General features: G+C 48.3%; 1 protein-coding gene across 2 annotated transcripts in view; it reads left to right on the top strand.

The window, feature by feature from the left end:
- DMAP1 (DNA methyltransferase 1 associated protein 1) overlaps nucleotides 1–23644 on the top strand; it is a 36774-nt gene extending 13130 nt beyond the window's left edge. Inside the window, exons 8-11 of one of the 2 annotated variants that reach the window (XM_068952896.1) lie at nucleotides 2108–2179; nucleotides 14854–14926; nucleotides 16941–17224; nucleotides 23144–23644. In XM_068952896.1, the coding sequence (XP_068808997.1) occupies nucleotides 2108–2179; nucleotides 14854–14926; nucleotides 16941–17224; nucleotides 23144–23203 (489 nt within the window). In that variant the 3' untranslated portion in view covers nucleotides 23204–23644. Of the gene's footprint in view, nucleotides 1–2107; nucleotides 2180–14853; nucleotides 14927–16940; nucleotides 18235–23143 lie in introns of those variants that run through there. The other variant, XM_068952895.1, reaches the window with a different exon arrangement.
- Nucleotides 23645–24777: the final 1133 nt, after the last annotated feature.

Here is a 24777-nt window from a genome sequence, read left to right on the forward strand (position 1 = left end):
CAGTGCTGGCGTATCTGACTCTAAAGAAAGCAGTTTGTCATTGGTGGTTAGGAAAAACGGTGGTGATGGGGAATGGGACTGGAAAGATGCTGAGGATGCCAAGGTGAGGGAGTCCAGCCCTAAATGTTGCCTGTGGGCTGGTGCCTGTCTGCAGGCGTGTAATGGATAGGCACGCCAGGGTGGGCAGAGAAGCAGTTTCTGTTGTTGCACTAGCATCATTTCAACCATGACAGAGTCCATTAGGAGTCAATTACCAACTATAGCCAGGAAATGTTAAGAAAAAAATTGCATTTTAACTAAGAATTTGAATTGGGAGCTGCATCAGCATCATTTCAACAAAGGAAAATCATTTACCAAAGAGTCAATTGAGGTTGAAGCGTTTACAGCATGTACAGGCATGCAAGGCAAAAGAACCCATTTAATTGCTTATGTACTGAGTGCAGTCAGAGTTGGCTCAGCTAAGCCAGAGATCTTGATTTACCCTCACCCCTTGTGTCAGGGTGTCCAACAGCAGGCTTGGGTGGGGGGGGGGGGGAGGTTGGACTCGGCCTTCTTCCACAGGAAGTGGAGAGGATTGTTTTTTGATTGCGGCTTTTGTCTCTGATAGTCCAAGCTGAGAGGCTGCATCCTACCAAAGATGAAAGTGATTCCCTACAAGTTCATGAGCCCTGTTGATATTTAGGGAGTACTTTTTCCACTGTGGTCACGTTTAGAAATCTATTCATGGGGCCTTTGTGTTTATTTGGCTGAACACAGAAAACTAAAAGATCTGAATGGCCGGCCACGTGGAGTGGTTTGTAAGGCATCACCTCAAGACGTACAGATAGTTGATAGAGGTGTGAGAGTCATTGGCAGGGAACGTAAGGAATTAAGTCAGTGTCTTGTAGCATCTCTTATGATCTTGGGGCAACCCTTGGTTGTCTTAGCCTTGCCTATAATGAACAAAGAGCAAGCTGCATAGCCTCTCGGCCCAGAAACGTGGGGGCAACATGGCAAATGGTGCCTCCGAAGGAATCGAGAGATTTGAGATGACTCTTCATTTTGGAAAGGCATGTGATTGAGCATGCATTTTGTAGAGATTGTGGCCATTCATGAACTGAGTCATCAGTGTGACTGGCCTGTTAGGGGCACCAACACCGTTCAGTGCAAAGGGTCCTGCAGATAGCCCTGGTGTATCAGTGTGGCTCCCATTCTAGTGAATTGATCCTGCATGCTGTGAACTTTTGAGAATAGTAAAGAGAAGAGATATTTTCAGCTGAAGCTCTGCAGGCAGTAAAATGCCCTGGTTTAGAAAAAGTGAACGCCCTAACTAGCATTTTGACAGGTATTTTCTCAGTAGTTCTCTGTCCCTTCTTATTCTTTTTCCAGTATCGTCAGAGTGGTTTCATCATTTAAAAGTATGCTCACCTTGTCCTTTGCTCAGCAGCACAGGTTTCTAAGGGATTGCATTAATTTTTGTCCATTTCATTCCAGTGCTACTAGATGCTCCGCTCTCTAGCGGCAACGGTATTAGGCATTTGCCTTCCTGTATCGCCATGCTTAAAATGTGAAGTGGGCAAGAAAGAAAACTGCCTAATGAACGGACAAATGGCAAAATGTGTGTAAATAGTAGGCCTCCCTGGAGGGAGGCAGTCCTTAGGATCTGTACATCCTCGTTAGTGGGCTCATATCTGTGCAGATCAGAGGTTTCTCAGCTCATTCCTTAGAGGGCTTGCAGTGGAAAGCACAGATTTAGGGAGACTATTGGGCTGTTTTGATCACTGAACTGGGCCTAAGTTAGATAAGGATGATACTGTGCAAATATGCATACGTTAGGATTAAGGCTTATGATTGTGTGGATGGGTGCCAGGATCTGTGGAGAGCAGCGCATTTAAAAACAAAAAAGGAAGAAAAAGGAAAAAAAAAACAGTTTGAGCTCTCCAAATATATCTTGAACTAGAGTATTATTTTCAGTGGGTTTGCTTGGGATTTTCTTCTTTCCTCAGCTCCGACATGTGGCCATGGCAGGTGGTTTTCTGTCACAGGAAACAGTGTTTCCCCTTCATACAGTGTCTGTATCAAATGTTGTGTTTCCTCTCTCAACACATCCTGTTTCGATCTCTTTCAGGCTGTTCCTGAGACTGCTGGCATCAAGTTTCCCGACTTCAAATCTGCAGGTGTCACGCTGCGGAGCCAGAGGGTAGGCTGTTCTCCTGGTCCCTTGGGGCCTCTGTTAATATCTTTCAGTCTGCCTGTCCGTCTCCTCATCCGTTCTCCTTTTATAGTTAAAGAAAGTCAAAATCTTGCCTCTAAAATAAGAAAGGAATTCCATAAATGTGGAGAATCAGAAGCCTGGAATGCTGGCTCTATGAAAGCCAGCTCATCGCCTTGCACAAGGGCACCTGAACCTGCTGATGTTTGTTGTTCTTGTGCCCACTGTGCTGTTAGACACACACGACAGGCCCAAGTGGGGCTGTCTAGGCCAAACGGAGCTTGCAGCCAAATGTAATAGGCCTCCTAGAGTGTGTGTGTTAATAGATCAGAAGGTGCCTTTAAGAACTGGATGGTCAGGTTATGACTTGAAAAAGAGACAGACATAAATGCATACAATTTTGAGCCTTCATCTTTCCATTATCTGACTTCAGAAAATATTTTTGGGGAAAAATCCTCATGCTCTTTTTCTCCCTTTGTTCATTCTGTCATAAATACACCTCTGAGAAATTAACTTTCTTGCTGTTTTATCTGCAAGGCTTGAGGTCTGTCTCTTAGCGACAGGTTTTGGGATACTGAGTCAGTTAAACCTGCCTGTCTGGCTGAATGTTTTCAGAGGGGCTTTGATAGCAAAATTCTGTTTGCCCAGTACAAATGCTTTTTTTTTTTTTTTTTCCCTTCCCTTCCTAGCCAAATAAAATAATCCTTAGTTGCTTTTTTGCAGCAATGGTAGATAAGTAGGTTTCCTGCCCTGCACCCTCACTTGGCAGAGTAATTTTCTAGACCATTTTTAAAGAATTCTTTGATGGCCGAATAGTTTCAGATCTTGTTGGGAATACTCTGGGGCTGTTAATAGCGATGTGTTGGTTTGACAAACAGGTGCATGTGCAATAGAGGTGGTATGCCTCAGCAAGGTCACTGCTGGGGGCCCCCTTTTTTTAAGCACGTGTGACCATCTGCAGGTTACCTGTGTGAGCAAGGGGTTCCGGCCTTGAGGAAGTCAAAAAAAAAAACCCAGCAAGTGCTGGGCAGGACTGCAGTGCATGTGTTGAGATTTATGGAGACATAGCAGATGTGCTCTCCAACACCAAGATAAATAGAGCAATTTATGGAGATTGATTTGGGTTTTGAAAACTGATGGTTGATCTTTTCTATTTTTTTCTCCCCTGGAAGAGAAGCTGAGCAATAACCTGCCAGTAGTGGAACCATGTGGCAAAGCCAGCAGCCTTTTTGTGTGCCAAACAGGCTAATTCAACCCCCATTCTTTGTGGAAAATGGGTGCTACATGCTCCTCCCTGTCTCTTTTTAATGCTCACAAAATGTAGCAATAAGCTGAGGCAGGGCAGCCTGAATGATCAACTTTCAGCCTGCAGTATCCAAGCTCCTGAGGTGGTCCTATGCTCTACTTGAAAGTTTTAAGGAGGTCAGCACTGTTACTAGAAATGCTAGTGATCTCACATTGAAAAGGGTTGCAAATCACTGATCGAGATGAGAAAACAACACTTTGTTGGTTGGGAATGTGAGTCCATCCTAGCAAACTGAGTTCATTTGTGGCCTTTAGTCAGTCACCTGGCTTCCTTTTTCAAGTCTTCCCTGTTTTTAAAAAGGGAGCTAATAGACTCTCTTGTTTCACATATGGGTGATGGGGAGAATTAATTACATGAGGTCAGTAAAAGCCTTTTGAACTGGTGAGAGATGCTGAAGTGCTAAGTGGAATAAAGTAGAATCGACAATCTGTGCTAATCTGAGTATTTTACTCGTGTGATTTACGTGGCAAACCTTCTACACACCAATGATGTGGAATTGATAAGGGTGGGAGCTGGCTGGGGCTGGGTCAGGGGTTGGTGTGCTGTGCTGGAAACGCCTGTATTCTGGCAACGTTCAGTGTAAGGCGTCTTGCCCTGAGCACACTGGAAAATGATTTCTAAAGGCTTGTGACATGCTGCAGTAAGTTCTTTTGCCTGAGGACCTAAAGGATTCCTCACGTAAAGGCTTCTATTGTTCTCTTTTATTTTGTACTTTAGTACTGTGCCTTACGCCTTGGTAGTTAGGCGCAAGGCGCGTTTGGATTTTGCGCTGAGATCAGGGATTCAGCCTCTGTCATGTGTGAAAAATGTACCATATCATCGCTGGAATGACAGAACTTACTCTTTGATTAGAGGGATTCTTCTTTTTTTTTTTTTCTGAGAATTTACTATTAGTCTGTTAACATGACTTAAAATTAATATACAGAAATGAGTCGTTGAAGAAGAAGTTAGCAGTCTATATTCAATTTGATTTGTTCCCAGTAGCCTTCATGACAATAGCCCAGGCTTTCCGATTCCTTCTGTAGTTAAAACTTGCAGAAATCTTATGCACGGGCTGAATATGAAGACTTTTTTTCCCCTAGAATTACCGGTCACTTACGACCATTGTTCTTCATAACTGAAAGTTTCTCCTTCAGCAGACGCTGAAGAGTAATCTTCTCCAGTGAATTCCACAAGCTACCTTCTTTCACAATGCTTTCAGTCTCCTATTGTTCTCCATACCGCTGTGGCCACAGGCAAAGAAGGCCACAGCCCCTCTGCCCTTGCTCTGCATGGGATTTCCCCTCTGCCTCCTGACAGCACAGATTGCAAGTTTTCACTAATGGCGATGGGAAGCTGGGCATTATGAAAAGCTTCATCGTAATTCAAGGCAGTGCATTGCCTTGGTGCCACTGAGAACAGTAGGCAGTAGCAGATGTTTTGGAAGAGGGTAAACCTTTTATGAGTTTCTTGAAAAGGAATTTTACACTGTTGCCTTTGCTGTTAGGAAAATTGTGTTATGAAAATAACACAAGCAGAAATATATTATTAATCCTAAGTGTTACTTCTAGAAAACTTCCTGTTGTACCAGATCTGCTCAGCTGGGATGGCAGAAGGCCCAAGAGCCAGAGGAAAGGAGAGATGAGTAGGGAATTTATACAGGGAAAGGAGAGGAAGAGACTAAAGGAGAGGCATACAGCTACGAGGAAAACTTTGCTGAGGACATGCCTGAAGGGAAGGAAAGTTAGAGCTGTTAAAGTTGAATCTTTTCCAGGACCCAAACAAACTGGCAGTAGCCACGCATTTGTGATCAAGTGTGATGTTGCTGCTACTGGGCAGAACTGAGTTTGCTTTGAACTCACTGCAGTGTTTCTATACCATGTCACGTTTAGCTTTCTGTTAAGGTTAACTAACTCTGTCTTTGACTTTCTTATGTTCAGAGTGCTTGGATTGGGATACTTAATATCTTGTCAAAGAAATTTATCTTAAAAATGCTCATCTGCTCTCTCAGCCTTGTCTGAGAATTTTAAGTTATGATTTTGTTAATGCTGTTGAATTGCTGCAGCAGTCCTTTTAATAGCGATGGTAATGAATGGAAAAGGTGGGCATTTGTCCGCTCTTCCTGCATGTTTGAGGTATGAGTCGGTGTCCTTGCTTTGTTGTTACGGGTTTTGAAACAAAGGAACTGGAAGAGAATCAATTGAGTGATGTCTCATTTGGTAACAAAACTCTTAAGATGAGAAGGAGTTTGCAGAGATCTCGAGCCCACAGGATGCACTGAGGGATGCTCCCGCTCAGTTGTTCACAGCCAGCCACCTCGCGCAAGAAAAGGCTTCCAGCCAGCAGCTGACTCTGCCTACTAACCAGGACCTTGCAGATGAATTGCCAGTCAGACCAGTTATAAAAGAAGCAGGGGAAGGAAAACTTTTAAGTACAGCTTTAGTAGTCATTGATTCAAATATTCATCCTCGCCAGCTTTTAAATATTTACTAGCCAGCCAGCTGAGCATTTTTTAGCACTGATTAATGAGTTAGAATTTACTGTGGTTGGGCGGGGGAAAATGTGTGTGAGACTCCTTCCCCCGCCCTTCTCCTTGGAGTAGGAGACAAGTGCTTACTGCAAGCTCCAAGACGAATGCCCCATCTAGTGAAAGATGGGGTTGTATGTATGTATTTAGACATGTTTATTCTTTATATTTGATCTGACCCACAATTAAATGGCCAACCGCACTGCCTGTTTGTTCTGCTTCGGAGGCTGTTGGCTCTGTTCCTTCCCTGTTATTAATGTAAATCCAGACCTCGTCAGCTGTGAATGTGTGAAACATCTGTCTGTCCTCCTGTGATCAGTACTGTCCCTTCACAGCTTTGGAAGCAGTTACATAAAATATCTGTTATTTTTATTTGGATTTGATAAATTTTAATTACTTGGACCAATTAATAATTTATTTGTTTTATATTGATTGCACTCCAAGGCATCTTGGTAAGATAATCTGACGGTGATCAGCACGCTCTTATTAGGTAGAAAGTTTATGTTTTGAGGTCTGAGCTTCCCATGGATTAGTAAGCTGAAATGTGCTTGTTGCTTCTGTTAGCAGCTTTTCAGTAGTGAAGTTGTAAATTTTGTGCTCTACGAGAGCGTGGGTGAGAGTCATTTCTGTGGGAGCCTGACAGAGGTGTGGAGGGAGGGTAGTATCCTCAGTTCTGTGAACAGAAGTTATGAACAAATGGTGTGGGCAAATGTGGAAATTCATGTTGTGGCATTGCTATCTATTTGTTGGATTACCTGTGCTTCAATTAGGGTTAAGTAAGTGCTGGTGCATTTCCTAATCAAACCTGTCTATAAAGAATGAAACGAGATGGAAACATTGGCGTATTTATTTTAAAGAGGACAATAAAAAGATGCAAAATGTTGAACGAACTAGAGAAGGTGAATCCAGCACTTCTCTTCCTCCATTCTCATTCTTAACTAGACTGAGGAGCAGTTAAGTTGCTAAAAGGAAATGCCTCTGACACCTTGTGTGTAGAACTGTTTGCTGTGGGGGAGCAGCCAGACCACAGCCTTGGTAGGCTTGGCTCTCGGGTATAAGGAGAGCACTCTGTGTACAGAAATGGCATCTTAAAATAAATATGAGTTCTGGAAAGGACACTCCTTCCCTGGGAGTTGGTCTGCTTTTAGCTGATGAAGAGGGTTTTTTTTTGGTCTATTAATGACTTCTTGGTATCCTAAAGTAGGAGCGTTGCTTCTCTTGTTGAGTCATCAGGTACCAAATACTGTCCATGCAGTACCAGCCCCAGGGACCTTCATTCTTGATGGTTTCTCAAATCAATCAAGGACTGGCGGACCTTTACTCTTCCAGCTCCATATGCCTGTAACGATGCAGTCTTGGATGTCATTCTTCAGATAATCTGATGATCTGTAACTCATGTGTAGCATCCTATGTGTTACTTTTTAAATTCTTTCATTAACTTAACCAATATCCTGATCAGAGTGTAATTAGTGGCTTTGTTTTGAATTTTTGTACCTGTTGTGTCAGTGTAGTTTGTTAAATTGTTGAACGGGAAGGCAATAGCAGTTCAAGGCTAGATGTGTATTTTGCTACAGTTTCTTGGGTTTCTGTCTGATTTGGAAGTTTACATAATGTTCTTGTACCACGTGAAACCACGGTCACGCTTCCCCTCCTAGGGCCTTCCTTGGAGCACTCCCATAAGGGTAGCACGCTCTTTTCTGTGCTCTTGATTTGCTTCAATTAGATACAACCTGGAGGCTGCAGCTGTCTCAGTTTCCTGCAGTCAACTCTGCAGGTCTCAGCTTGGTTTAACACCTGTAGTGAGAGGCAGTTGTAGGATTATCTGGGAATCAACAGATCTCCTAAAGCAAAGCACTGTAGTGTCACACTGGTAATGTGCTTTTAAAGCAAAATACCGTATATTAAAAAATGTTCTGTGCAGTTCTTTCTCCAGCACCATGTATTTCACTGTATTTTTTCCTGCAGAGATACTTTTTGTAGTCCTTTTACATTTGTGTTACTGCAATTGCACAGTATTTACTTAAAGCAGAGAGTGTCTGAGGGAAAGAAAATCTCAGAATTGGTAAATGGCAGATATGATTACTTCACTTGCCAGAAGATGACCATCTTCTAGATGGCAGGCAGTCCTGGCAAGGTATGAGGTCTTCTGGTCTTCTCAGATGTCTTGTTTCTTGTCAGAGCCGGTATGTCAGATTTGGAGAAAAGTGACTCTGTCTCCAGGTCAGCAGCTGTCGCTCGTGCTGCTTCCAAGTCATTCTCATTTTAGGCCACTTGTACTGGGTCAAAGAAAGCTGGCGGAGAGGGTGGGAGAATAGAAAACCTTGAAGGTCTTGTTACCTGCACTAGTGAAAATCCATCATGCCAAGACACTGACACTGCAAGGCCTTCGATTCCTTTAGAAAGTGTCCCTCAGCTTTAGCCCATGAATTGGTGCTATAGATGCATTAATGTTTATAGGATCAATGAGCTGCTGCCCTGCAGTGTGGCTGAGTGTCTGTGCTTCTCTGGGATCTATTGGCCTCCCTCATCCTTGGCTAAACTTTTACTAGGTGTATTCCTTTAAATGGTAAAACAGGTTTAATTTACTTGGAGAATTTTACTAGTACAAAGTTTGTATTTTTGCACAAATGATTTGGGAATTTGTTAGATGTGTCTAACTTTAGTCCAAAAAAACTTGAAATAATCATTTATGTAGGTTAATATAATGTTTTCTTCTTAAAGGATTTTTTTTTTTTTTTTTTTTAGCACTAAGCCACACTGATGGAGCAAGCTGATGGTCATGTGCCATCCCAAAGTGAACGCTGTTCGTTTAATCTGTTACATAGCATAGTAGAGATGGCACAGAAGTATGATTAACCATGTTTTTGTTTTTATTTTTACCTGCCCTAAATCTTAGTCTGACAGATCAGTAGGCCATGGAGTCTATGGCTGTGAAGTGGGGCTGGGAGAAGCATGTATGTGCATTGAGGCAGAGAATACCTGTGCAATTTCTAACTTTTCCAACTTTTCCAACTTTGCCATATATCCATTGCAATTACACATCCACCTTTCATTTTAGCACTTTACTTCTGAGCAGTTAAGCATTTCAAAATTCCGGAAATATGTACTTTCCTATTCAAAGAGTAGTAGTCTACTCTACTCACTGAAATTGAATCTCTCTCTCTCTCTCTCTTTCTTTTTTTTTTTTTTTTTCTCCATTCCAGAGCTTTAAGGCTAACATAGTTAATATGGTTCTTTTCCTCCCTGGGTCTTACAACTGTGCAGAAGTGAAGGCGCTCTGCTCCTGCAGAGTAGAACTATGCAGCCAGGGAAAGGTTGACCACCTTTCCCCATTTTAAGCCAGAAAATGCAAAAAAAGTTATTCATTTGAAACTTTATTGCTCCTTCCTCCTGGAAATCCTCTAAGCAATTCAGGATTTTTAAAGATACCCGTGAAGAAGGTGCCTATAGAAAAAAGTCTTCATGAAATGCTGCTGAATTCATGAAGAAAGTGGTTTTCATTGTCAGTAAGCTGTATTATAATGCTGAATAGCACTATTGGTACTGGTGTGTTAAACCACAGTTTATAGCTATACAGAATCAGGTCAGAGGTATGGAGTTCTTGGGAATAATGATTTTAGGACAGTCATATTGTTTACGGTTAGGGAAAGGTGAGTTGGAGGAAAAGATTGTCCCCTCCCTGACTCTGCACTTCATTCCCTTTTATTCAGTTTGGGGGCATGTGAAATGTCTGAATAACCATTCATTAATCATTTAAAGAGGTGGTATTTTGGTGAGAGACCAAACAAAAAGCTTCAGCACCAAAGTGAAATTTTTGGAACGCTTGAGTATGAAAAATGGAGCGTTTATGAGCAAAGTTGTAAACTGAGAGCAGATCACTTGAGATTACCATGTAGATATAGTCGCCTGTGGAACATAGCTGAATCTCTCTTCCAGACCCCAAAGACCTATTCCTTTCCTAGTGCAAATCCACTGTCAATCTCTGCTTATCAGGTAGTGAAGCTGTCAGAAGTAACAGGGCACTGTGTTGCAAGTTTTATTGTTATTTAGTCTTCATTACTCTTCCAAAATATCCTAAATAAGTTTACCAGGAAGCTTAAAAGTGTTATCATCGATCATTAAAACTGAATGACACACAAAGCCAAAGGAACCAGGTCTTTTTGAGGGGGCTGTATCCTCAGTACAGTTATAAGAAATAACGTTTGTTCATTTAATGAATTTTGCCAATTAGCAATTAATTTGCAGTAGGTCTCCTAGTCATTAGTGTGAATTAGCGAGGTTTTGTTGGCAGTATGTCTGAACATAAATAAAGGCATAGAAAATCCTGTGTCATGCAAAAGCTCAAGGGTACTCAGCTGTGAGACCCTCTATGGAAATCAAACCAGTCGGGGCCAATTCCTATTCTCTCTCTCCCTACGATGAAAGTGAGGTGGATGCTCTGTTAGTCTATTTGAGCTGGGTAGCCCAATTCCTGATCAGTGCCCTTTTCTCCAGGGGAGAGCAGACTGTATGAGCATCGGTGTGTTTGTGCCTCTCGGGCCAAGTGCTTTAACGTGCAGGCAGAGGTTGTGTTTTACCAAGATCAGGCAAAGCTTCTTCTGTCTAGGGAAGCCCTAGTACTGTCGCTTCATGATGTTGATTCACACAATTTTCTGAAGGTCTTTATTTATTTTTCTCTTGATACATGCAGTTCATGTGTTTAATGCAGGTTGTTTATAGCAAGGACAAAGGATTGCAGTCCTTAAATCAAAAGCGACGTTGGTGTAATTATAAGCACAGGCTGGTGTAGCAAAGAGGGCTGTAGGGAGAGGTTGTCAAAGGAGAAGAGCATCCAAAATATAGTAACCTCAAAAATCCCAGCTAATCAGTTTTCTGACTAGAGCAATCTGTTTCCCAGGTATTATTATTATATGGGGACTTTAGAGATAATAAATAACAATAATAGTCTAGCATGAGGAAGGAAAGAAAAGGGCAAATGCCATTCACCTCGGATACTGTGGTTTCTCACTGGAGTTCTCCGAGGAACGTAATTTTCCTCAGCCCTTGCGGAGGGCTCGGTCTATGACCGTGCTGAGCACCTCCCAGGAGCTGAGATGTAAGCCAGGAGATTGCACTGAGGGTTGCTCTCTTTAACGTAGAGGTCTGGCCCGCAGAAACTGCATATCCCAGCACACACTGGTCCATCTCAGGCCAGAGAGCTGTTCTGTGTAACTAGGACCTTGGTCCTTGTAGATTCCCCTATTCCCTCAGGAATGCAGGCAGGTGTTACAGCAGTTCTAGCATTGTAGTGCATCTTTTTGGACTGGGCTTGAGTCTAAGAATGGGAGTGGGATTTGAGCCCCTGGTCTCAGGGTCAGGAGCTGAATCAGGCCCTGCCATTGCACCTGTGCATCAACATGTTTTGGTCAGTCTTCTGTACAGGAGAACCATGCTCTGGTTGGTGTCCTGCCAGGATTTTGAGGAGGTGGCTCAGCTTTTGCAAAACAACATCTACTTAAAATGCTAAAACAAAGCAGGCTTACTGAAGTAAGCTTGAGCTTATCTGAGCCACACAGGGCACTAAGGCTTCGCCCCTGCAGCAAGGCAGCCCAGCTAACGGACCCTAACTAACAGATTATCAGCGGCGTTTGACTAATAGACTGCTCATTTAGTTTTAATACATTTTGCATAGAGAGCAATCAGCCTTCATCAGTCTTAGAGATGAATTGGCTTAGCCAGCTAAATTCTAAAGATATTAGTCCGACAGCAGCCACATAAATCATAACATTTTCTTAATGATGGTAAAATTAAAATATACTCTTGCTTTGAGAAACCAATGAAGCCTTCCTATTTGCAGGCCAGATCCTCCTGCCTGAATTAAAAGGAAGTTTAATTGATGTGTTCTTATACTAAACAAACAGCCCTACTCCTCCTGAGCATTTCTAATGTTCCTTTCTTTGTAGTTAGATTAATTTGTCCTTCCTGTCCCTGCCCCATCCTCTAATCTTCAGGAGCGTCAGTCAAGACCTTCGCTCCATATTCATTTGTTGACCAGACTGCTATCGAACAAGAGCAGGATGCGCACAATGTTACAGTTGAAGGCTTTGCCGGAGTAATCATTTGTGTTGCCACTAGTTTCTTGAGCTGCTGGTAGCCTCCTAAGGGAAAATCTTGTGCTCTTCCTCTAACCACCAAACCGAGGTGGTGTTGCTGAGTCATATGGTGCTATCCCCTCCTACCTGTCTGCCTAGCCTAGCATAGCCAAGCATGATCTTTTCTGATTTCTTGTCTGTTGTTCCTGAATTCGGCTTGAAGTCCAGCATGCTTTTGTGGGCTGATGCTTGGCAGAAAGGAATCCTGTCTTTAACTGGAAAGGCCGTAATGTGTTTGGGTGCTGGGGACAAGGGTGAAGACAAATTCTCAGGAGCTCTGGTACTCATGGAAATATTGTCTGTCTAGAGGTCTTTGGTGAGGAGTTGTAGTCTCATGATGCTGGGTTCTTTTGTGTGTGTGTGTGTGTGTGTGTGTGTCTGTGTGTCCTAGAAGTTAAGGATAGCACAGCCCAACTAGGTCAGCCTGTACATCCCCTTGCTAAGACAGAATTGCGTGTGTGGTCCATCTTCAGTGTTCTGTATGATTTCTTGTATTGGGGTGGACTAATTCGCTGGACCAAGACCTTTTGCTCTTAGGAATATCTTTGTGATGCTCTAGGCTAACTGTTCCATGTCTTGCTAAGCGACCTTTCCTTGTTTGAGATCCAGCTGCTAGCCGCCACGTAGCACCCACCAAATAAACAGAACTGTCCCCATTCTGGCATGCTGGGTTGCCGCCTTCCCCTGTCTGGCCTGGGACTCTCCCCAGTCCTGTTGCTTTTCCTCAGAGCCTGTGCTGCAGAGCTACTATGGAAGGCTATTTAGTATGATTCTACTCGAGTTAAGCCTCTGATCTAAAGGCTTGACTGAAATCCAAATACCTGATACCTCTGGCAGTCTTTTCTCTGCTAAAACAATCATTTTGTAGTCAAGTGTAAAGATTCAGTCTCTGAAGTATGAAATTCATTGCTATGCAGAAACCCCAGCCCTAAGCCAAAGACTCTCAGGGTATAAACGAGGATAGAGGTGGCCTCTAGTCCTTACCCGTGCTGGCTGTTTGCACAAGGACAGGTTTTCCTCTCTTTCCCTGCTGCTCCTGTGCAAAGGGCAACAGCTCTCACTTGCTGTCCTTTTACATCCTCTGGATCAGTTTTGTTTCTTAGCAGTCCTTCCTTGGTAGTCCTCATGGTCCTTTGCTGATGTCTTTATTGTGCTTGTAATATCTAGTGAAAGGACCAGGTGCTTTGCAGAGTATACTCTGAAGGGCCTGTTCCCCTTGGGTGCTCTGTAGCATCTGTACTCTGATTTATTGGCTGAAATGACGTGTTGGAGAAGGTGGGTTTTCCTAGCAGGTCCTGCATTTGGTTTGTGGAACTGCTGGTGGTATGTATTCAGCCATAGCTGAGTTAAGGTTAATGCTTTCATCATTTTGGTATATGCGTGTGGTAGTCCTACTTTCAAACCAATTAAAGTCCCAGATGGTGTCTGTTGTTGTCATCTTTGTGTGGCAGGAGTTGGGCTGGGGCGATGAATGCTGTGGAAAAGTTGGGAGGTTGATATTGGGCTGCTTGTTTCAGGGACCTTCAGCCTGTGGCTCATGGGAAATAAGCTAGCAATGAGACCTTCCTGTGGACTCACCTCAGGGGCCAGTTTTCAGGGGGAATAATCTGAAAGCAGAGCCGTTCTTTATTCCCAGCCCAGCGGTGCAGCTCATGAGTTCATTTGGCAAAGGTTGGGGCCACTGATCTGTGCTGGGTTGGTTACCGCTACAGGTTACTCTCACCTCATGGCTACTTAATGGCCTGCTGGGCACCTTCAGCTGGAGGGTTTTTCATAGGGATGGAGCTCCCCAGGTGGAGGTGTTGGCATGGAGGGGCAGTGTATGAGCATGTGTGGTAAGGTGGCTCATGCTGCTGTGTTGTGAATCGTCTCTCCTGGTCTATCTGCTAGCCTCACTGAGGAAGGAGAGCGCTTTCATTTGTTCTTGGATATACCTGCTGGGCTCGGAAACCTGTTTTCCGTGCCATATTGTGCCAGCTGTGTTTGTGCTGCTTGTAATCTAATAAACGCTTGGTCTGAGCAGCTAGCACTCCTGCTAGAGCCCAAATGAATGCAGAGGAAGGACCCTGCTAAGCGTATGCATTCTTCCTCTCCTGGCCAGCTCAGATTCCCTTTCATAGCTCACATCTGATGCTTCCTCTCTCACCTAGCCCCTTAGCTCCAATGTAAATGTGTGTTCACACTTCCGCCAGTCAAGTAACTGTGCTCTCTCTGTCTCTCCCCTTTGTTATAAAGCCTGCTCTGTAAATGAATCCCACAGGTCTGGGGCTCAGCAGGAAAAAGGAGAAGTGAGTCTGTTAGCGCATGAGTCTAATCAGGCCGGCGAAAGCGAATAAAGTAGGGCAGCATTGCACATTAGCCACTGTGTAAATGAGCCCTTTGATGGGCTGGGCACCGCGGGAGAGGGTTTGAAGCCAAAAAGAACTTTTGTTGTTAATTCAGTGACACATGGAAACTGTAAAACAGCGTGTCTTGCACACACACGAGAGAGAAAATAAAAGCCCTCACGACCGGGCTTTTCAATGCCTGCCCTCGGACCTAGTCTGAAAACTTTCAGCCCCTGTCTCCCTCTCCTACCACTTGATTTTTTCCTTTCTCTCCCTTTCTTTTTTTGTTCCCCCTGCACTATAAAAAGAAAAGCTCTCTTGCCTTTTGAACTAGGCGGCTGTGAGTGAGGGCTATCTCTGAGCTGTGTGGCTCTGTTACCTTTGTGTTCCAGATGAAACTGCCAAGCTCGGTGGGACAGAAGAAGATTAAAGCCCTGGAGCAGATGCTGATGGAACTCGGAGTAGGTGAGTAAAGGGGGCACGCGAGAGAGAAAGAGACACACAGAGCTAGCCTTTGTTCTCGAGATGGGCTATTTTTTCCCCTAGTAATACAGCAAGTTTCTTGAATAACAGTATGTGAATGGTTTTTAAAATATTTTATGTGTTTAAAAAAAAAAAAAAAAAGAGAGGGTAAAAGCCAGAACAAGATGCACAGGGGTTTTTTCCTCCTAGTAGAAAAATGTTTTAAAAGAGCCTTTGTTTCTCTCTTGTTTGGGCCTTTTTAACCATCAAGAGAGGCAGCACAGTATTAGGAAGGCAAATCTCAGCCTTGCCGGGAGAGGTACTTCTGAGTGTGTTAGTGACCATGGCACGCACATTGTTCAGGGCTGCCCTGTCTTGCTTTCAAGCTTCATTTCCTCTTAATTTACTGCTCATGGTGGCAAGTCCAAAAGTCTGGGACTGTTCATCCCCCCTTTATATGTTGCATGCTGTGTGAAAATCTGGAGCATCTCTACTGAAAGGCAAGTAAACACACATCCCTCGCTCTTGAACTCTGGTGTCTTAGCAGCAGAAAGAAGGGTTCACTTAACATGTACAATACCCACTTCTAGCTAGAGGGGAAGAAGTGCAGCCCATGGCCATCTGCTGCCCTCTGTGCAGTGGGTACAGTTTGCAGGTACTACATGTCCCAGCATGCAGTGCCCCTTGATTAGAAGATACTTGATGACTCCTTTCCCCTCCTATGGCTGGGGGAATTTAAAAAAGCTTTATTGTTGATTTAGAGGTGATTGGTTCTGGGAGGAGGCTCAGTAATTTCTGTTAATTGTTGTTAATCTTGGGGCTAAATAGTCTATGGCATGATATGTTGCCTCAGAGACTTTATGCAGTTCTGAAGGCCTCCTGAGGCAGGTGGAAGCAGCTAAACCAAGGTGGTTTCCTCTCTCCCCTTTAAAACTAAGGGAGTTGCCTTTGTTGTTGTTGTTTTTTCTCCTTAGGAATAGTCGGTAGCCCAGGGAAAAATAGGAAGATCTGCTTTCTTAGGGGCTGTGTAGTCCAAGATTGACAATAGAGGAGAGTTCAGATGGAGGGAGATTAATTAGGTTATTCATGTGTTTAGTGGAATGGCAGGGTTGAGGTTGTAAGAGTGCCAGTGGAGCTCGCAAGGGAAGCCTTGGGAAGCATCTGATCTGCCTCCTAGGGCTCACTTTCCTTGAGAGGTAAGGAGGGGTTCCCAACTCCCCGCTCCTGTCTTACAAAAACAGCATGGCTCGAGAGCTTCCTGTTGCTCCAGCCCTGCTGTGCCTTAGAGCGCAGAAACACACCTTGGCCTTGTGTGGCTGAATACACACAGTGCTGGCAGGAAGGGGTCATGTGGACAGCCCTGCAAACAGGGAACAACTACTGTATGTTGGGTCAAACAGAGTTTTATCCTTTTTCTCCCTGGCACATGCAGCTCTTCCTGGTTTTTGTGCACGTATGTGTGTGATGGACTGTAACAGACTGCAGAGCTTGGAGGTGGCCTGCCAGACCTTGCTACAGCTGGTTCAGGTTAAAATGTGTAACACAGCAGCAGAGCAATTCTCTGCTTCAGTCCTGCCTTTGGGAGGAGTGACAAGAGAGGCGAGGGAGCTTGGCGCATCAGCCCCTTGTTGGTGGAAGCATAGGGGACAGCAGTTTTTCTGTCCTCTGTAGCAATGCGTGAGGACTTGCTCCAGAGACCGAGTTCACTTCATGTGACCTCATTGGGAGCAAGGTTCAGGCCTCCTCGTCTGATATGGGTCTTCCTACATCCTTCATTTCATGCTCTGAGCCCTGGACCTAGCAAGTTCACCCTTAGTATTTGGCCAGAACCAAGGGAGCTCCTGCAAAATCCAGGTCTCTGACCCGTAGGGATTCTGGTTGCTAATAAACCATGCAGTGGGAGTGAGGCTCTTGGCATACCTTTATGGGAATGAACTGGGCAGCGAGGACCTTTCTAGGGATATGCTGTCTTTGGGTTGCAGCTGTTGGTGTTTGACAGGACGCCTTTTCTCCCTAGATCTCAATCCCATGCCCACGGAGGAGATTGTGCAGATGTTCAACGAGCTGCGGAGTGACCTGGTGCTGCTGTATGAGCTGAAGCAGGCCTTTGCCAACTGTGAATATGAGCTGCAGATGTTACGGCACCGCTATGAGGCCCTGGCCAAAGCCGGTAGTATTGGCCCCCTCAGTGTGGAAGGCACCCATCCGGATGGCCAGGCAGGGCTCGGCATCGAGGAGGGCAAGGGAGATGCCAAGGACCAGATCATTGATGTAGTAGGAGCACCACTGACCCCCAACTCGGTGAGAAGGAAGGTTGGGGGGGCAGAACAGGGAGCACTCAGGTCTCCGACACAGATGCCCTGACGAGTGCTGGGGATGCTGCCCTGCTCTCCCTTCAGGCATGCACATCCAAGGGAGCACAGCGTGCCTGTTCCCCTGAGTCCCAGGGGCTGCTCTCTGGGCTCATCTCTTGTGCTGGACAGTGTTCTTGGTGCTATAGGTGGGGTCAGCAGGGCTTTCTACATCCTGCATACAGGCAGATGGCTTGATGTGGGTGCTGCCACAGACCAAAGCAGTGAGGCCTTGGGTGATGCAAGCTTGCACCGGGGCAGGAACAGTGATGCCAGTACGGCTGCAGTACGACCTCAGGTGCTTTCCTCCTAAACACAGTCCCATGAGGGTTGCTCAGCAAAAGGAGGTCAGCAGGAATAGCGGTCCGGAGATGATGAGCCATAACCTGCTTGAGTTCCTGGAGTCGAGCAGTAGCCCTACCTGGGGCAGGAGGCTTGGGAAGGGGAGAGGTATTTGAAGAGCCAAGGGGGTGTTTTATACCACCCTTCCAGTGCTGAGAAAGGGACGCCAGACTTCGGGGTTCTGGAGGCCACCATAGCTTCCACCATGAGCCCTGTGGCAGCATCCTGGGCACGTGCACATCACCAGCCCTCTCCTCCCTGCCTCCACACAGGTAGGCTACCTGCCCCTCACCACTGCCTCAGGGCCAAGGATATACCTGGGTGTCAGCCATGGTTGCTTTCCCCCTTGTGCAGTCCCCTTGCACAGCTGAGCTGAACTGTCTGATGAAAACCTGCCCGTCTCCACACAGTGGCATCCCTGATGCCTCAGATATACTGCCCCCAGTAGCGGCACAGACCTTTACTTTCTAAAATGTATAATATATTGCAGGATATTGAGAACACCTTATCTGTCAACGACAGAGGTGACACATTAATCTGGACTTGAGTAATGTCCTATTCAATTGTGACAATATGGAGTCATAAGGAAGTGTTCCACTGAGACAGGTTCATATTTGCAAAGGCGTCTTCTGAGTTTTTTTCACTGCATTCAATCCACCACCACCCCCACACGCCACCACCCATGCCCGCGTCCAGAAAGGTCTGCTTTGCAAACCTTTCAGGCTGATTCCCAGCACACTCACTCTCCCTTGAGACTTTGCTTGTTGGGAAGAGGGGGACATGATGGTGGCGGCTGCAGACGGAGGGACCCCTAATGTTTCTGATCATGTTCTTCCTCAGCGCCACCTCCTGGAATTGGGAACAAAGAGGTGGGCCCAGGCAGCCCAGAGAGGGTTAAAGTGACCTGGTCTCTGACATATTTGAAAGAAATATAATCAAGTTAATTCACTGCAAGGCAAATTCAGTACCTAAAGGGCCCCCATGTTAAATACAGCACTGACCTTTACCGGCTGATTACACAAAGACGACACAATTAGATTAGTCCAAGACAAAAGGTCAAGCACATTCACACTGTGACCATTTTATGCTACCTTTCGAGGGGGGAAAAAAATTACATCCCAGCTGGAGGGGTGTTTTGGAGAGGAGGGGAATGGGGCTGCTGTACCGTGTTCTGCCTGGCTCAGGTATGCTGTGAGAGACAGCCTGGGCCTAGCACTTTGCTTGCCTCGTCCCTTTTCCACCACCCTCGCCATCGAGGCAGTGTAAGAAACCAGCAGCCTGTGGTCCACCAGCAGCTTTTCCAAGGATGGGCCGAGTTGAGCGGTGACCGCATGTGCTTTCTACCAAGGCTGCTGACGTTCCCTGCCCAGCCAAGAGCTGGCAGGAGCATCCCCAGCACCTCTTGCTCAGTGACACAGTTAAAACCAGCATAAGAGCGGTGGGCTGGAGTCAGCCCTGAGAAGGGGGATGGCTGGGGAAGGTGCTGGTGGGGTGCATATGAGTGTCCCTATCCTGCACAGCTGTAATCCTGAGGTGTCCTAGGCTCAGGTGCCTGGTGTGATGGGAATGGTGTAGGAGACGGTAGGCTCAGGAGAAGGTGCTGCAAAGGCTGTTTCCCATGTAAGCCTGTGCAATGCCCTATGTAAGCACAGTGCACAGCCCCAGCCTTTTTGCCTAACCCCCATGGATGTTCTCCCACGGGGGTGGGAATATAGGTAGTACAAACCGCTACTTGCAGAGCAAGTGTTTTGCTGGGGGAGATGCAGCCTGTCCGCTCAGCAGCGTGGCATGTGCAAGCACAGTGGTGCTCTGTAGTGGTCTTTCCCTCCCTCGCCTCCTGCAGCCCTGGCCCTGGGTGTTTCTGTGGCTGACACCTTGCCCTTTCCTTTCCAAGGCTGCTTCGGCGGTTTAACCCAGTCACGCTAGCCTTGAACTCCCAAGTTCAAGCGCCTGTTTTGCCCCTGATCTGCCAGGGGCCCTCAGAGGAGTCATTTAATCTCCCTGCTTCAAATCCCTCTGAGTTAAATAGAGGAATCCCTTTGTGCTGTTGAGTGCTGCGCATCCATGGCACTCCACATGTTGGATTCAGTGTGGATTAGTTCAGTCTCCAAACCAGCTGCTTCTCTGAAGCCAGATTTGTTTCCCCAGGGAGAATTGTCTTGCTCCAGGTGTTGGAGGGATGGAGTGCAAAGCCAGGAGTCGGATTAGGAGTCCTAGCTCTCAAGTCCTGCCCTGGAAACCAAAGCCACCCCAGGGTCCTGAGATAGTGGTTGTGGGGACAGCTAGCTGCCACCATCTCCCTGGGCAGTGCTCTCAGTCTAGGGACAGGGACACCCTTGTTAGCAGGGTGTTTCTTTGGCTCAGTCCTTGCCCTGGGGATAGGCAGAAGCAGCCGTTGCTGGGGAAGCATCCAGCCCCTCAGCAGTGCTGCCTGTTAGAGATGCCGGCCCTCGGGCCTTGCTGCCAGCCCTGGAAGCCTCTCGTGTCTGCGTCAAGCACCTGTAGGTGCGTTACAGCTCCACGCAGCAGAGCATGTGCTTTTCGCCTGGGTTAGGAGAGGTGTCTGCATATCTCGGTGGCGAGACACTGCGGGCCAGCATGAAGCCCAACACCGTTCTGCCCTGCTGCATCCGCTGCATCCCTCCTACCGTGGCTGCCTGTCCGCCTTCTCCTAAGGGCTGTGGTGCCCATCGCTGACCATTAAAGCAGAGCTGAGATCCCCCCAGTGCCGTGTGCCGCTGACCCCGGTAGGGACTTTACTCAGGGCCTTCAGGAGGTGAAAGGTGAGCCGAACTTGGAACAAATTAGTTCCAAGCAGAAGTTCAGCCAGTTACTCCAGATTGGATCCTTTGATTTCTGCAACTCAGACTCCACTCAGTGATCTGTAATGAGTGACTCTCAGAAATCCTCACATTGCAGCACTTTGTTCCTGAGCTCACAAGTCAGCCCATTAATGGGTAAAGGAAAAGACCTTGAGTCTAAGAAGTCTCGGGTTCAGAGTCAGAATTATTTGACTTTTAAGCTTCCTTTATCTGAACTCCTGCTGACTTCTTGTTTTCTGAGCCTGTTTGAAAGCCAGAAGTTACATTGTTAAGATCAAACATTCTCTCTTTCCAGATGGAGTTACAATATCTGTCTTTTTATATATATATATATATATATATATATATATATTTTAATATATATATATAGTGTATATATGCTAGGGTGTATATATATTCCTCCCTTTTTTTAATCGTTCTTCCCATTAAAAGAAACTAGACTTGTAGGCTATTGTAAATTATAATGTAAAACATTTTTTTTAACCAGACAGTTCCCAATTTTGCCCAAGGCAACTGGAATGGCTGTGCCACAGAAGGCAATAGGAAGGTGATTAATATGAATTTGTGACATATTTGAAAGATGGGTCTTTTGCCATATAAAGATTATCAAACACATGTGCTCTTCCCCATTAATTCCTCAGCCTTCCCAGGAAAGCTACAAAGCCCAGCTCCTTTGTTTCCCGGGTGGGTTTTGTTTTTTTAAATGTACCTTTCGGTCCCCTTGATTACCATGTATTTGATTTTTATAGGGCATCTGTTCACACTGTTGTGTGGGTTCTCTGGCCCTTTTATTTCCCTGCTAATCGGATCCTGAGAAGGCAGCCGTGCCAGGTCCGCTGACAAAATCCTTGTGTGTGTTGTATTTAACTTTTAGCCGTGCAAATTCCATGCTCTGTTTGCCGTCTGCCCGGCGCAAAGTGGAGACTCGGGGCTGCGTTCCTGCTGGGGGAGGCAGGCAGGGCCTCCCACCGTGCCGCTGCCACAGAGAGCGCGCTTGCGTGGGTGTGAGACACCAGACGGGCTAAAAGAGGAGGGACAGGCAGGCCTGCTTTGCCTTGGAGAGCAATACCTCTGCCTTGTGTGTCCCCTGGTTGCCTGCTGGCTTGGGTGGTGGCAGAGCCAGCGTTGCTGCTGGTTGGTCTCCCTGGAGTTGTGCTGGAGTTGACCGGCTGGTGCTGACCTGCAGACCTGCCCGTGCCTTCCCAGGCAGGCTGCAAAAGCCCTCCATCCAGGCCATGGAGGCGTGGAGGAAGGCATGAGGATCGATGCTGTTATACCAGGTCCCCGTAACTTCCTTGAGAGAGCCAGCAGTCAGTTAATCAAGTGGAGAGGGGGGAAGATCGGATGTGTGTCGGATCCAGCTCCTAGCTGTCATTCCCAACCTTTGCCAGCACAGGTATGAGCAGCCCCTGGGCTGGGCTCTGGCTGTGCCGCTTCAGTGATATGGCATGTTGCTACCATGATATTTTCTGTGGTAGTCATCAGTTGTCCTCATTTTGCTCTATGCCTCAGCCCTTCTCCCACGCTGCCCCCACCTCATCCCGCTGCAGCTGCTGCGTGAAGCGCGAGCAAGTGTCCTGCGCAGGCTGGGGTGGCTGCGTGTGTCCACAGGGCTTGGCGTGGCGGGGACCTGACTGCAGTCACGATGCCTGTGCCACGCTTCCCGCAGCCCCCAGCATCCACTGCCTGTGACGTGTTGCGCAAAGAGGACCCGATCTCACACGGTGCAGCGGGGCCCCATGAGCTCAGCCGCTGCTTGTCCCTACGGTGCCAGGGCACCCAGCACCCAGGAGCCCAACTTTGGCTGCTGTCCTGACTGCGATGGGGTGCGGTCTTGGCCCTCGTGTCCGTGGAGCGCCAAGCATAGCGAGTCTCATTGCGAGTGCAATGATAAGGCCAGGGTTACGTTCCTAGGTTGGTGTGGAAGGCCCTATCTTTCCCTAGATGCCCAGGTTCAGCCCTAAAGCCTTTTCTGTGAAAGGTGAGGCTTACTTGAGCCCACCAGGCTCGCTCAGGCGCAGGCATATCGGTGCGCGCTGCCTGGAAGAGAGGTGGCTTTTTGGAGAACATGGTTCTCTGTCAGCCGCCTGTCCCTCCTGGGGTGCTCCAGGGCCATTTCACGGCAGGTCTGAGCCCCCCTGGCCAGCAGAGGTGCTGCGTGTGAGGGGGGTTTGCAGGCTGTGCCCTTTCCTGCCCCGAGCACCCACCGGCACAGCTCCCCGTGGCGCGGAGCCGCTCTGCTCTGGGGTTGTGCTCCCAAGGCCCTGTTTGTTGGGCGTTCTTGTGCGCAGGCTCGCGCGGGCCGGGGCTCCTGGGACTGCTGGGCTGGTGCAGAGCTCAGCCCTTTTCTCCTGGTCACCCCCAGGCCTCCTGCGCCGCAAAGACGATTGTCCCAAAGCTGAACATTGGGACAGCCCGTTTCTGTGTTGGGGAGGTGACGTTCCCTCTGAGGGTGCCAGCCCAGCCTGAGGGTGCCTCCCTTCCTCCAGAGATCCAGCGCCACCTTCACCCGGGTGGACGGCGGCATGGTTCAGCGCCGCTTTGGCACTGCCGGCACTGACGCTCGCTGCCCTGGCCCCCGCGGCTGGCGCCGGGACAGGCTCCGAGACAGGCGGGTGTGTTTGCTGCGTGACCTGAGCGCTCCCACCCGCTGACCCTGGTTTTTCTTTTGTTTCCCCCCCCCCCCCGTCTCCCTCTTGGAGCAGAGAAAGCGAAGGGAGTCGGCCTCCAGCTCCTCCTCCGTCAAGAAGGTGAAGAAGCCGTGAGCCCCCTGCGCTGGGCGAGGAGGAGGTGCAGAGCTGTGTGCAGGGGCAGTGCCGTCCCGTCCTGGAGCCCCCCGGGACAGCTGGCTGACGGCCGCCGTGGGGCAGGAAGGGGGCCTGGCTGGGGCAAACGATACAGCGCTCCAGAGAAGAGCGGGAGGCGTCCCCTTCCCAGCGCCACGGCCCCATCTGCCCCCAGGACCGCTGGAGCGGTGCAGCCTCTCGGCACCTGCAGCAGGTGCTGGAGGGCAGCCCCGAGGCTGCAGGGGGCCGTGCAGAGCTCTGCCAGCGGCCACTGCTCCGCACGAGGCCACCCTGCAGCCGCTAGCGTTAGCTGCGTTTTTGTTCTGGTGATTTTTGATTTTTTTGGTTTTTTGTTTTTTTTTATATGCCAGATTTTTGTGAGCGTCCCTGTAAATACAGAACCCGTCACTTGTACCTGAACCGGAGTCGTCATTAGCCCCGGAAAGCTGTGTGGAGCGAGAGGAGAGCGGCTGGGTGCCGTCTCGGCTCCACCCCAGGCAGGGTCACTGGGAGCCCTGGCTGCTGTGGGCTCTCTCCAGACCCATTTCCCTTGGTCGCAGGGGCCACAGTGGTGCCACATTGCTGGCCCCGTCGGCTGCAGCCACCTGCCCCTGCTCGTGGGGATTTCACCGGCCTGCGCCCCATACACCTGGCCGCCAGGTAGCTGCTCTCCTCCAGGGGTTCTTGCATGGGCAGGTGGTACTTGCTGCCCCACGCCTGCAAGCACCGCCTGCCCCTGGATGAGGGGCTCCCCCTGCCAGGCCTCCCCCTTCACAGGTGCGTCCTCGTGTTGTCCCCGGTGCTCGCTGGCTGGCCTGGTTCCTCCTCCGGCCACCCTGCTCCAGGCAGGCAGGACACCTCCGGCTTCAGTCTGCGGTGAGAGGGGCCCCTGGTCCCTGCACCTCGTGTTTAGCTGGGCCCTGGCGGGGCCGAGGCAGCGCTCGCCCCGTGACGGGTGCCTGGGCTCGTGCAGTGCCTCTGCGGGCGCCGGCGGCTGCGGCTGCGCACCCTGCTCTGTGCGGAGCCGGGCCGTGGCCCCTGGCCGCCTCGCGCCTGCCCGCCCCACAGCCCCTCTGCGCGCTGCCTTTCAAGCGTGGCCGTCGGTCGATACGCCGTGACAACGTCCTCTGAGTCACATTCTCGCCTGCAGGAGTAAAGGGCAAAGGCCAAGTTCTTAGTTTTCATAGAAAACTAATTAGACGACTCCATTGAAAATAAGTCAATAAACCTGATCAGGGGCTGCACAGAAGGAGCCATTAAAACCCCCATGACCTTTGCTTGGAGCATGCGGGCTGGGGCTGCCCCTTCCCTCCAGGAGCTGCCTGCTTCTGACCAGCAGGACAACCTTGTCCCTGTCACCCAGTCTCTGAGGGGATCTGCCTGCCTCCCCCGGACACGGTGGTGCTGGGTGCCCAGCCATCAGTGCAAACCCTTGGGCTCATGGTGCTGCAGAGCTGGCTGCGCTCCTGACAGCTCTGCTGCGCTCTGGCCCAGGCAGGCGAGGGCTGCGCGTCAGGGCCCTCAGCATCCTGGGGGTGCAGCAGACGCCCCAG

The sequence above is a fragment of the Struthio camelus genome, chromosome 8, assembly GCF_040807025.1.
Source record: "Struthio camelus isolate bStrCam1 chromosome 8, bStrCam1.hap1, whole genome shotgun sequence".
NCBI classification, from domain to species: domain Eukaryota; kingdom Metazoa; phylum Chordata; class Aves; order Struthioniformes; family Struthionidae; genus Struthio; species Struthio camelus.